The sequence below is a fragment of the Anolis sagrei genome, chromosome 4 (genome assembly GCF_037176765.1).
Source record: "Anolis sagrei isolate rAnoSag1 chromosome 4, rAnoSag1.mat, whole genome shotgun sequence".
In the NCBI taxonomy this organism is placed as follows: Eukaryota; Metazoa; Chordata; class Lepidosauria; order Squamata; family Dactyloidae; genus Anolis; species Anolis sagrei.
In genome coordinates, this window is record NC_090024.1 from 159527135 (window position 1) to 159541293 (window position 14159).

At 39.8% G+C, this 14159-nt stretch overlaps 1 protein-coding gene across 5 annotated transcripts in view; it reads right to left on the minus strand.

The window, feature by feature from the left end:
• NEXN (nexilin F-actin binding protein) overlaps nucleotides 1–14159 on the minus strand; it is a 53592-nt gene that overhangs the window by 3257 nt on the left and 36176 nt on the right. For 3 of the 5 annotated variants that reach the window (XM_060773775.2, XM_060773774.2, XM_060773777.2), the window contains 6 exons: nucleotides 10074–10118; nucleotides 6460–6657; nucleotides 6091–6270; nucleotides 5271–5456; nucleotides 3834–4031; nucleotides 2721–2942 (listed from right to left, as the gene is read on the minus strand). In XM_060773775.2, coding sequence (XP_060629758.1) covers nucleotides 2721–2942; nucleotides 3834–4031; nucleotides 5271–5456; nucleotides 6091–6270; nucleotides 6460–6657; nucleotides 10074–10118 — 1029 coding nt within the window. The remainder of the gene's footprint in view (nucleotides 1–2720; nucleotides 2943–3833; nucleotides 4032–5270; nucleotides 5457–6090; nucleotides 6271–6459; nucleotides 6658–10073; nucleotides 10119–14159) is intronic. The other 2 variants (XM_060773776.2, XM_060773778.2) reach the window with 2 other exon arrangements.

A 14159-nucleotide genomic window follows, 5' to 3' on the forward strand; every position in this document is an offset into this window, starting at 1 on the left:
ATTATTCTTTAGTGCTACTTGAGGTTGGCAGCTAAAAGTAATTATAAATACAATTTTTGGTCATGATTGTCACAATATCGACCTTCAAGAATCCATTCATTCAACAGAGATACCACTTGGGCACCATTTAGTGGTAAGAAGTTAGATTTCTATTTAAAAAATCATTTATCAAAATAGGACTGCAACAAGTGAGAAACTGACAAGTGAAAAGCTAAAGCTGGAATTATAAATGACTATCAGCTGTCTAGTCTTTAAAGGAGATTGAATTGATTGAATTGCAACAGCTGACAAGTACATATGGCAGAGAAGACTGTCCCTTGACATGCCCTATCATCTAGCATTACTAAAGTACTAGCAAAATAATTACAGGATTTCCCCCTTCATAGAAGATTTCCCCTTTATGGAAAGGTAGCAACAATGCTATTAGGGGCATAATCAATAAATAAGAGTACTAACACTCCCTGCCACACTTTTCAATTCCCTACACGCCCCCCCCCCCTCCCTTTTTTTCTCTTCCCCCGGCGTATACACGCCTCCCCTTGGTCTTATCCACTTTACCCCCATTCTTTCTTTTATGATAATATTAGATATGTCAATGATTAACACCCTCTTGATGTATTCCTAGTGCAAACTTTCAATAAAAATTACATTAAAAAAAAGAAAGGTAGCAAAGTAGTCAAAAGTCAAGGAAATGCATGTATGGAACTGCAAGAAGGAAGTCTGTACTTAAGCAATTAGATCAGTCATTAAAATAATGCCTCATTCGTATCCTGAGTAATGAGGCATCCTTTCATATGACCGCTTTTGTAAAATATTCAAAATCATAAACATAACATTGAAAACATCCTGAATATGATGGCATTTTATCATGGAGAATCATCTGAATGAGTGAATTCAAACAAGTTTTAGTTGATGTGATGTGAAGACAATATTGACGAGGGTCACATATTTCTGGGTACTTATAACTGAATACCCGGAAATATGCTTTTTTTTTTTTTTTTTTTTTTTTTTTTTTTTTTTGGTCGTGTCAGGAGAGACTTGAGAAACTGCAAGTCGCTTCTGGTGTGAGAGAATTGGCCGTCTGCAAGGACATTGCCCAGGGGACGCCCAGATGATCTGATGTTTTTATCATCCTTGTGGGAGGCTTCTCTCATGTCCCCGTATGAGGAGCTGGAGCTGATAGAGGGAGCTCATCTGCCTCTCCTCAGATTCGAACCTGCAACCTGTCGGTCTTCAGTCCCATCGGCAGTCCTACCTACTGGTGGCACAGTGGGTTTAATCCACTGCGCCACCAGGACTCCGTAAATATGATAATAAAAGCAAGGCAAAAGGGGGCAAATAAAACATCGAGTCGCCTTCGGGTTTAGAGAGGTGGTATATAAATATGGTAAATAATAAATAAATAATCATAGTTACAGAGCTATGCCATTAATCTCAACCCAATTTCCAATTACTGGAAAGCAGCAGCTGAGGTCTGCTCTGTTGGCTCAAGAAGCAGCTGTCACTTCTAACCCTATGAGTGATTTCATAGGGTTAGAAGAGCAGGACCGGACAAATTTCTCTCTTGAACCAGAGATCCTTGGCACAAGGAGAGTTGCAAATATCCATCAACTGCTTCTTGAGCAAGAGGGGAACAGATCCCCATCAATTACAGTGGGTGCTAAGTGAGGATTGGGAGACTTCCACTGCCCCTACATAACCCTAAACTAGTGGCAGTGGAGGGGCCACAATCACAAGTGCATCGAGGAGTCTGGCCATAGTTGATCATCAAAACTTCTATTTCTTACAAAAGGAAAGCATAGTTCTAAAATGAATAAAAATGTTCATTCATTGTTGCTAATGGTTTGTAATGCAGTTTTCATCTTGGTGAAATGTTTTGTGCAGTTTCCAAATAGGTATGTTTAGTTAATAGTCTTTGTCTGGAGATGTTCATTGAAATGACGGCCTTGACCAAAAAAATGTAATCCAGTGTTCATTGTTTTAAAGCATCTAATAATTTTTTTTAAAAAAAAACTTTGTGTCATTTTCTTTTACTCACGGTCATGTCAATCTACAAAAGCTGGCCTGTGGATGTCAGAGCAATAGACAATGACATTTTGATGACTTGAATGAATATGAACACACTAGAATAATGCACAATGGAGGACCTTCTCACAGAGACACCAGAGGGCACTCCAAGTTACCAGTTTCTAGTCAAAGGAAATCTAGTATAATGCCAAGTTTTAAACTTCATTTGTGTTTTTTTTTAAAAAAAATACATTGTAACTGTACCCTCATTTTGCTTCTGACACAATATTTTTTTTAAAAACCCTAGAATCAGAGTTGGAAGAGATTGACTCTTGTTTTGCTAAAGATGGAAGTACATATCTTTTGCAGTTGTCACACTTTTCTCATGGGTCAACTGCATCCTGTAGTTTCATCTAAACCTGTTAATCACAAGTGACATTTCACTACACTTCATTATCACAATGCTATTAGATCCAATTGTGGTGAAGTAATTAATCATGTAGAAACATCAATACATTCATACCCACTGTGCTTTGGTGCTATATCTAGTGCTGGCTATACATGCATATATAGATGGTGGCACATAATAATCACAAGATTATTTTTAAAACCCTTAAGAAAAACATTTGCAATTTGATGCCAGTACTAGCCATCATATCGCTGAAAAATTAACTGCATTTTGATTCTCTCAAGGCATTAAAAAATCAACATACTTCCTGAAACTTCTCTGCTTCCCTTTCTTTTATTTCCTGATCCGTAGCTCTCCTCCTTGCTCTCTCTTCTTCGATTTTTTTCTGGATTTCTTCTTCAGACAACTGCCCAATTTTTTCAAACTTTTTCTTCAGATTCTTGGCTTGAATTGAACCACTTCTTTTCAATCTTATTAGCTCCTCATATTCTCTGCTAAGTTCAAAGGTTTCACACTCCTCTTCCTCCTGATAAAGAAAAATAAGGATAATTATGTGCTTTTGGGAACCCCGGTGGTGCAATGGATTAAACTCCTGAGCTGCTGAACTTGCTGACTGAAAGGTTGGTGGTTCGAATCCAGGGAGTGGGGTGAGCTCCTGATATTAGCCTCACCTTCTGCCAACCTTGCAGTTCCAAAACATGCAAATGTGAGTAGATTAATAGGTACTGCTTCGGCGGGAAGGCAACGACACTCCATGCAGTCATGCTGGCCACATGACCTTGGAGGCATCTACGGACAACGCTGGCTCTTTGGCTTAGAAATGGAGATGAGCACCAACCCCCAGGGTCAGCATGACTAGACTTAATATCAAGGGGAAACCTTTACCTGCTTTTGAGTACCTTTCTTTATTAAGAAATTATCAGTGATGCTAAGTTCCATTCATTTTAATATGGCCATTCATTGGCATGGATTTACAACATCTTGCTCGCTGTTTATTTAGTCTCTCATCCATTCCTAGCTGTGGCTTTATTCCTGTATTGTCCTTATGAACAAACATGTGGTGCTCCAATCAAGCAGAGATTCCCACTGGACAATGGCAGAGTGTAATTGCTAATTATTCCAAATGCCACCCCCAGGATCACTTTTAGTGTTGCTTCCAAATAGTCTTGGCTTATCACAAAAGGCTGTAGTGTAAAACAAGGAACCAGAAAAAGTCACATTGTCCCCCTTCATCAGACAACAGCATTCAAACTTATTTGTCCATGGGAATCTAAGGTTTATGGCCAAGATCAAACTGGATATTCATGATGTTGCTGATTCTGACTTCTAAGCATCCAGCCCAAACCAGTAATTTTCAGATTATGATCATTCTTCTCACTCAAAATTTGAGGGAGGGGGATTTAAGTAATAGCCAAACCTCTCCCATTTCTTGTCTTAGCTGTTCAAATTCCTGCTTCTCCATTTCCATTTTTTGCCTGCGTTCTTCCTCCGTACGCCTCTTTTCTTCTTCCATTTTTTGTCTCAGTAATTCCTCAAAGTTGATTTCCAGTTTTCCAGGTGTGAGAGATTCTTGTGATACAGTTTTTGACATAGGTGAAGGCTCATCTTCTAGGCCCTGTTAGAAATAATGTATAGCCTCAGTAGTTAAAACTTCAACACAAGTCATCAGTCATCATTACATGATAGTTCCCTGAATAATTATATTTGCCCCACATTGAAGCCCTTTCCCTCTGCTCTTTTAATCTGTTCTTTTCCCAAATATAAAAAATCAACTGGAAAGCTAGGTTTGGTTAGACAGCGCAGGAGAAAACTGGTTAATTACACTTTCAGTACCACCTTCGCCCAGCAAGTGCCAGGACTTTTTATTTATTTAGTTCAGTGCTCAGCAAATTTATTTATTTATTTATTTATTTAAAACGTGCCCCATCCTTCTCTACCTCCAAGGAGGGATTCAGAATGGCTTCCAAGCAGGCAATAATTCAATGGCAACATAGAAAAACCACATAATAAATACATCCATATACATTAAAATAGTTAAAATATACGTTAGATTAAAATTGCCATATTGAAATTGTCATCCAAATCAGTCCAAGTACGTTCCAATAAAATCTTGTTTTCCCCAGTAAAACAAACTATTCTGTGAATGCTTGATCCCATAATCAGAATTTAAGTTTCTTCTAGAAGGTCAGAAGGGAGGGGGCGGATCTAATTTCGCTAGGGAGAGAGTTCCACAGCCAAGGGGCCACCACTAAGAAGGCCCTGTTTCTCGTCCCCACCAGACACAACTGCAATGGCAATGGGACAGAGAGCAGGGCCTCCCTGGATTATCTTAAGATCCTAGATGGTTTGTTGACAGGTAAACTGGGCTGGAGCCCTTTAGGGCTTTATAGGTTCACATCAGCACTTTGAATCAAGCCTGGAAGCTAATTGGCAGCCAGTGGAGCTGACGTAGCAAGGGAGTTGTACGCTCCCTGTACCCTGCTCCTGTGAGCAACCTGGCTGCTGAGCACTGGACTAACTGAAGCTTCTGAGCAGTCTTCAGAGGCAACCCCATGTAGAGTGTGTTGCAGTAGTCTATTCGGGATGTAACCAGAGCATGGACCAAGTCAGACCTCCCAAGATACGGGCGCAGCTGGTGCACAAGTTTTAACCATGCAAAGGTTCCCCTGGCCACCGCTGAGACCTGGAGTAGAACCTTTCAGAATAACCTTTCCAATGTTGCTGAGCTGCAGCTCATGGCATTGCTCATCACTGGTTGTTATAGTGTGCTGCTGGGAGCTATAGTTCATTTATCCTTGATATATAGCCTGATCCAGGGATGTAAAAAAACCAGACATCAGAGTAATTACACTACCATATTTTTTCTGGCTTCAGCAAATGCCTTTTTCTCCTCTTCTATGCGCCTTCTGGCTTCCTCTTCTGTCCTCCTTTTTTCTTCTTCTTGCCTCTGCCTTTCTAATTCCTCAAAGGTAAGTATCAGTTTTGCAGGATGGAATTCCTTGGCAGAATTTTCACTTTCACTATCATCTTCATCATTTACCTTTTGGGGAAAACAAATTTGAAAATTAATTTGGATTAACATGAAGATGACTAAATAGAGGATACATCATGAATAACATGACTTGGTGGAAAAGACAATGTTTGGCAAAGTGGAAGGCCATAAGGAAAGAGCTATCCTTCTGGCGGAAAGCTAAAACCTTTTTATTCAGGCAGACTTTTAAAGACGAAGGTGTTTGAGATCATCAAGGGCTGCTGTAATTTTGTGATGTGATCTTATACGACTTTATAGTTTAAACCTGGATTGTTTTAATACTAATGTTGTTTAATACTGTTTTAATATTTGTATATTTGTATATTTTAAGTTGTATTGAAATGTTTTTAGTTGTGAGCCACTTTGAATCTCCATATGGAGAGAAAAAGCAGGATATAAATAAACATAATAAATAAATATAGGAATAATTAGTAAATGCGTTAAGTTATATTTTTGTTTTTGGAGGTCTGAAAAACAAATGCTACTGCAGGTCATGGACTGCATAAACTTTCTTTGGTGCTCTTAGGCGATTTAAGTGTGTTATCATTACAAATGCAGTAAGACGATTAATCTTTTGTGTGCTTCATACAGACAAGGAAATGAGATTTTCCTTGTATACTGGAACATACACTTATAAACTTACCATTTGCTGCCTTGCTTCCTCAAAGGCACGCTTTTCTTCTTCCAAACGTAGCCTTGCCTCCTCTTCTGCTTGCCTCTTCTGGTTTTCTTGTCTTTGTCTTTCCAGTTCTTCAAATGTTAATTTCACTTTACTGGGAGATGGAGAATCTTTTCCTTCATCATCAGGTTCTTCATCTTCATCCTATTCAGAAAGCTTATTACTTAGATGTAAACCATCTTGACAGTAACCTATGCACTTAACATCTCACCTTTCCCTGAAATCTTAAGCCCACTTACCTGGAAGTGAGTTACTTTGTAAACACTAGAGCTTACTATCAAGCAAACATGCTTATGATCACCATGCAAGGGGTGTTTTCCCCATTTTGCTTACCGCATCTGGTGAAAAATATTTGACTTCCCTGAGAGCCTGCTTTTCCTGCTCATATCTCAAACGCTTTTCTTCTTCATGTTTTCGTCTTTCTTGTTCTTCTCTTTCTCTCTCTAGGTCCTCAAAACTTATTTTCATCTTGCCAGGTGTTTTGCTAGGTTTTACAGGAACTACTGTCACTAGCAAAGAATCATCACCTTCCTGTTGTCAAAAACAAATGTCGCCATGAACATCTGGACTGCACAGCTACTACTGCCTGTGAATAGTTACAATTACACCAAAATGTTCATTTTCCTACAGTGGGTAGATCAGTCTGTGGCACAGTGGACCTAAATCGTTTTCCAATGGTCAGCTGATCTCTAGATTGTAAATAGGATACAGGAGGAAGAGGAATACAGAGTCTGACGAACATTAGTAAGAACACTTAAACATGAGTTGCATTTGCATTGAAGAATAGAATCATGAATGATTTAAATACATATATTTGAGTGAACAGAAGAACTCTTTCTATATACAGAAGAGATTTTGATCCAACAGACACTCCCGCTAGAGAAAGAATGGACATTTTTGTTTCTCCTTCCCCTGTGGTCTGTAGAAAAAGAGTTTGGTGGAAGAAGACAAATGAATAAAAATCACATTCTCCCTTTTTCTAGAATAGTGTCTCATGAGAAGAACCCTGTTCATGAAACATTCAGGTTTTACTCAGTGTAGATAAAGCTGTGTGGTTTTTACAACCACCCCGCAAGGCAGGACAGTATTGCTCCTATATTGTGAATAGAAAGGTTGGAAGACAGTCCCTTCACTTACTCCTCCCAATAACATCATGACAGAGGTGAGATACCAGCTGGAGACTCATTGTTAGATCAGTCTGGTCTTACATTTCATATGTTTATACAACTTTGAATACTGAACAAATCTAAAACATCCCTTGCCTTTTCAGAAAGAAAGCCATCAGTTAATACTGCCCTAAAGCATGAGATACTTGAAAAAGGTTCTCTTTAACACAAAACAACACCATTTACAATATTAACTCCAGTAATCATAGAAGCATAGAATTGGAAGAGACCTCATGGTTCATCCAGTCCAACCTCCTGCTAAGAAGCAGGACAATCGCTTTCAAAGCACCCCCAACAGATGGCCATCCAGCCTCTGTTTAAAAGCCTCCATAGAAGGAGCCTCCTCCTTCTACATCCTCCTTCTTGTATTCAAACATTCAGTTCAGTTCATCCCAGGAAAAATTAAACCCATAAAGAACTAAAGTGTCTGATTTCCAAGAAAGAGACCGGTTACCAGGTATTAAAACTAGTGGGAATCATATTAATCTGAAATGTAAGTTTATTATGTCTTCCAAATGCTGGTCTGAATTGATTTGGAGACATTTCAATACATTAGATTTGATGTAGTAATCACATTACTGAGAAATGTTCAACGGGTATAAAAGAAATACTATTTATTTTAAGTCTGTTTTAAAAATAATATAAAAATCAATAATTAGATAATATTTTATGAGAAGAGCAGTCATACTCTACTTTCATTTATGTGGTCCAAATGAAGCATTATATTGCAATATGGCAACACCACTCAGTTACTAAATGCTTTAAAAATCAGTGGTCTGTAAAACACTGTTGCTCAGAAAGAGACAATGATTCTCACAGCTCCTTGGAGATCCAGTTAAGATACTGTTCCCAGTGTCATCTTCCTTTTTGCCAAATGTCTGCTCTTTCCTTAAGCTATTCCCTTCCTCACATACTGAAGCTATGGAAAAACTACTTAAATCACACAGTAAAGCCTTACAGCAAGTCCTTGCATCTAATTGAGCGCACTTTAACCACCGTGTAAGGGTTTACTCCAGGAAAGAGCTGCCATCTGGATGACTACCAGCAAAAAGAACTCAAGCGGCAGGCATTAAATCAGGCATCCTCAAACTGCAGCCCTCCAGCTGTTTGGGCCTTCAACTCCCAGAATTCCTGACAATTGAACAAGCTCGTTTGGGCTTCTGTGAGTTGGAGGCCTAAACAGTTTGAGGGCCACCCAGTTTAAAGATGTCTGCATTAAATCACAGTAAGGTACTTTAAACTTGCTAGTTAGCCTGTTTCTACTACTGCTGCTACTACTACTACTATTACAAAAGCTGGGTGGCCATCTGTTGGAGGTGCTCTGATTATGCTTTTCCTGCATGGACTAGATGGCTCCTGGGGTTGCCCCTATTTTTTTGTGTCAGAAGCGACTGGAGAAATTGCAAGTTGTTTCTAGTGTGAAATAATTGGCTGTCTGCAAGACGTCACCCATGGGACATCCAGATGTTTTACCATCCTGTGGGAGGCTTCCCTCATGTCCCTGCATGAGAAGCTGGAGCAGACAGACAGGAGCTCACCCCACTCCCTGGATTCAAACCACCAACCTGTCAGCAGTCCTGCTGGCACAAGGCACCCATTGAGCCACTCATGGTTTGCCCATGCCTTTTACACACACACACACACACACACACACACACACACAGAGAGAGTATATAATATATAAACATTTCTTGGGTTTCCATAAAAATGTTTGCTTTAAAAGGGGCTCCAGCACTGAAAACTTTGAGAACTCCTGCTTTAAACAATTCTACAAATAATTTTAATATGAGAAGCTCTGGAGACCTTAGAAAGAGGGCTTAGTCAACCATACGAGTCTGAATGTGCTTAAGACATTTTCATGAGTTCTAAATCATTCAGCAAAACACATTTTAGTTGTGTGCCGGTTAAAACTTTCTTTTAATTTATCTGTATTAAGCAATTTGTAGGAGAGTAATTGAATGTTTAAAAATGAGAAAAGTTTCAAATCATAAATGTAAGGTGAAATGTTAATCCTGTTACTATAAATAGGTATGATTCACTTGATGCACTGACATAGATATCCATTTACAATGTGATAGTAATGGCATCACATCAGTGCATCACGTCAGTGCAGGCAATAAATGGAATAGGGCTTTGGTTGCTATCAGCCCATAACATTTTCCTTGGAGCTACATAATTCCATCTATCACAGTGGTTCTCAACCTGTGGGTTCCCAGATGTTTTGGCCTTCAACTCCCAGAAATCTTAACAGCTGGTAAACTGACTGGGATTTCTCAGAGTTGTAAGCCAAAACACCCAGGGACCCTCAGGTTGAGAACCACTGATCTATCCAATAACAGCACTCATCAACCTAAATCATTGGTAAATTGATTCTAAGAAGCGAACTGTTCCAAGTTCAACCAGCAGATGGCATTTCAAAATTCATCTCAAATTTCCACAGAAGTTCAATATCTGAGACACACCTCTTTTCTTCCAGCAAGCAAAGGATGAAGTATAGTAACTGACTGACTATGCAAATGTAAATGTCATCAACAGTCACTACAAACTAGGAAATAGTCAAGACACCATAAAAAATGAACAGTAATTCTGAGATTACAATTACCGTAAGTACACGAGATAATGATCAATCTGAAAATAATCTGCTGTCCAGTCCGATTGTCTGTCTTCCCAAAACTGTTATCCAACACTCACAGAGCACTTTAAACACAGCTATTTCTACACAGTAATAACCATGAGTTATATAAAGGTGAATGTTTCAGTGTAAAGAAGTCTGATTATTACCTCCGATGCCGATTCAGTTCCCGAATTGTTTAACTGTTCATCAATCTATTAAATAAGAATTGTATACAACAGTGTTATTTTGGTTCTTTTTCATCAAATGAATATATTGTGCAATTGGATGTGTGATTATAAATCAAAATGTGACATTAAAAGGTATAAATATGGCACTGTTCAACTCCCACTGTACACATGTTAATCTGTGACTCCTGGTCAGACATTTTACTTCATGTAACACCCCTCAGCTCCATGAAAAACCCAGAATTTAGCATGCCTTACCTCTAGTCAGCACAGGATACCACAAGACCTTAGATTCATCAAAAGGTGGAAATTATTTTGAGGTGCACAACAAAACCTCCAATCAACACAATGGAACAGTTTATGACCTACCAAGTCAAACTCTAGAGTAGGGTGTCCAACTCATTTTCACTGAAGGCCACATCAACCTTTTGGTTGCCTTCAAAGCACTGTTTGTAACTGTAAGACTGTATAATATAACTGTTTTGCCCTGGCGTTAAAGGCCTCACGGACCACATAAAACGACATGGCGTGCCAAATTCGGCCTGTGGACTTTGCGTTTGACTCATGCCAATGAGAACTTACAAAAAATACTTCTGTGGAATACTGCTAGTTAGGGTGTGCTAGGAATTGTAGTCCAAAATATAACCTTTCCATGCTCTGCATTCTCCTAATCCAATGTAGATTTATTCAACCAAAATTCTGAAATTTATAGACCTATTTTTTTAACACACCAGTTTATTGTTGAGACCCTGTTTTGATAATCTTGGGCAGGCTGGACTGTAATAGTAAACCACAAATTGTGCAGGCTTGATAATGAGTAAACGGAATGATTTTATATTGGAAAGCATGGTATCCTTCGTATTCCCCCTCTCAGTTTTGTGTCCCGAAAAGGAAGGGCTGGATCCTGTAGTCATAGATATTCAATGTTCATACAATCATAGTACAGCCCAGGTTTGTTTACTTCTCCATATTTCATGTGCTTCTTCCTGTTTAGTGCATGTGTATGCGCAATATGGACACGAAACTGTAAGGAACATAAACCGTGGTGTACAACCCTTAACAACACTAACATGTTTCTGTTTCCTCATTATTGAGGCATCATACACACATCTCACATACAAGTCCCTTCCCTCACATCTAGGAGGATTCTACCCAAGCATGGCTTTACACCCCAAGTACAAAATAGGGTGTAAAGCCATTCTCATAAAGCTCTCTAATTCAATGAAACACACTGGGATTTAATTATTTACCACAGTCAGCTAACTGCCCATTTACGCAATTATTAGCTATGTACTTCACATTATGACAATACTAATATTACTCTAGGGAAATTCTGGCAATTACAGTTTATTCCACAAAAATATGCATGCTGTTATATTTTTAAACAAGCAAATTCCAAGAAGACAAATGTACAACCTTCCACTCAAAGAGTTATAGCCAAATTCAAGGGTACCAAAAAGCCATTGCAAAATATCAATGATAGTATTTCTTGCGGTACACACAGTACTTAATTCAGATAAGGATGTCTCCCTCATTGTATGCAGTATTCTTAATCTAGCAGTTGCACAACTGCTAAAGCTGCATACAGCCATACCGAGACCACTCTATCAGCTTTCAATGGTCTCCATGAGGAGATCCTAATATGCAAAAAAAGCACCACAAAGTGAAATGGATAAGAAGCTTACACACATGCTAGTTAGCCTATGTATATAAGTGACCCAAAGAGCTGAGGGCCTTACTGTTGATCAAGAAGGCCAATATGGGCAATCTACCTCAATGCTAGCAAGAGTTCTTATAAGGGATGCCTTGGCATCTAATAGTACTTAATATCTAATCATGTACTAGATATCTCCATAAGAAAACAGTCATCACATCACATAACTGACCTATTTACAAATTACATAAATATTATGCAATTAGCATTAGGTCAGAGTCATCTCAATCACTTGGCTTCCTTTAATCCCACCCTAACCTTAACCGTAACCCTAATACGAAACCTCAGAAACAAACTAAAGACTATCAGTTTCAAGGCATTAGAATTCTTTTAAGTTTTCCAGATCTTTTAAAGGAACTCCATATATATATATATACTAGCTGTGCCCTGCCACGCGTTGCTGTGGCCTATAGTAAAACTTATCAAAGTTGAGGTAGATATCTGGACTATTATGAAAGAGAGGTCCCTACCTATTCCTTCCCCCTTTTCCTCCCCCTTTCTCTCCTTTCTTCCTTCTCTACCTCTTTCTTTCTTTCCTTCTTTCACTACTTGGTTTCATCCTTCTCTCTTTCCTTCATTCCTTCCCCCTTTCTTCCTTTGCCTTTCTTCCCTCCCTGTTTGCTTCCTTCTTTCACTTTTTATTTCCTTTTATTTCACCACCATCATAACAATAACAATAATGCAATGCATTGCCTCTGGGACCTGACACCTCTCCCATTCCCCCTAAAAGGGTCTCATAGGAACAATAGCATAATAATAATAATAGAAATAACAACCTTTACCCGCCACGTGTTGCTGTGGCCAATCTTCCCTCTTTCTCTCCTTCTTTCCCTCTTTCCCTCCCTCCCTCCCTCCCTCCTTCCTTCCTTCCTCCCTTCCTTCCTTCCTTCCTTCCTTCCTTCCCATCTTTCCTTCTCCTCTTCTTTCTGTATCTCTTTCCTTCCTTCCCCCTTTTTCTTTCTCTTCTGCTGTCTCTCTTTTCTTTCCTTCCATCTTTCCTTTTCTTTCCTTTTCTTCTTCCTCTAACTTTCCTTCCTTCCCCCTTTTTCTTTACCTCCCTTTCTCTTTCTTCCTTCTTTCCTTCCTTCCTGTCTTTCCTAGATTTTGACAGGGCGGGAAGGGGAGGGGTGGGGTTTGGAGGTGGCCTGAAGTAAAAGGAGGTAAGATTGGGGCAGGGGAGTGATGGAGCGTGGGGTTGCGTGTGTGTGTGCGGCGGCGGGGGGAGTGATGGAGCCTGGGGTTGCGTGTGTGTGTGCGGCGGCGGGGGGAGTGGGGTTGCGTGTGTGTGCGGCGGTGGGGGGAGTGATGGAGCGTGGGGTTGCGTGTGTGTGTGCGGCGGCGGGGGGAGTGATGGAGCGTGGGGTTGCGTGTGTGTGTGTGCGGCAGGGGGTGTGTGTGTGCGGGAAGCAGCGCGGCGGGGCTTGGAGTGGGCATGGTTTCCGCAGAGGGAAAGTTGGCCGGAAGGCCATGTGCGCGCGCGATGGAACTTGCGGCTGGGCGCCAATGCGCATGCTCAGTTGTTTTGCCGTTTTGTGAGTGTGTTGTGTTGTTTTTCATTTTGAGTAGATATGTTTGTACCTTGTGGGTTGTGTTATGGGCATGGGAATTTTGGTTAAGTTTCGTTGGGGTTTTTTTGAGTTTTGTTCTTTTGCCGTTTTGTGAGTGTGTTGCTGTGTTGTTTTTCATTTTGAGTAGATATGTTTGTACCTTGTGGGTTGTGTTATGGGCACGGGGATTTTGGTTAAGTTTCGTTGGGGGATTTTTGAGTTTTGTTGTTTTGCTGTTTTGTGAGTGTGTTGTTGTGTTGTTTTTCATTTTTAGTAGATATGTTTGTACCTTGTGGGTTGTGTTATGGGCACGGGGATTTTGGTTAAGTTTCGTTGGGGGATTTTTGAGTTTTGTTGTTTTGCCGTTTTGTGAGTGTGTTGTTGTGTTGTTTTTCATTTTGAGTAGATATGTTTGTACCTTGTGGGTTGTGTTATGGGCACGGGGATTTTGGTTAAGTTTCGTTGGGGGATTTTTGAGTTTTGTTGTTTTGCCGTTTTGTGAGTGTGTTGTTGTGTTGTTTTTCATTTTGAGTAGATATGTTTATACCTTGTGGGTTGTGTTATGGGTACGGGGATTTTGGTTAAGTTTCGTTGGGGGATTTTTGAGTTTTGTTGTTTTGCCGTTTTGTGAGTGTGTTGCTGTGTTGTTTTTCATTTTGAGTAGGTATGTTTGTACCTTGTGGGTTATGTTATGGGCACGGGGATTTTAGTTAAGTTTCGTTGGGGGATTTTTGAGTTTTGTCGTTTTGCCGTTTTGTGAGTGTGTTGTGTTGTTTTTCATTTTGAGTAGGTATGTTTGTACCTTGT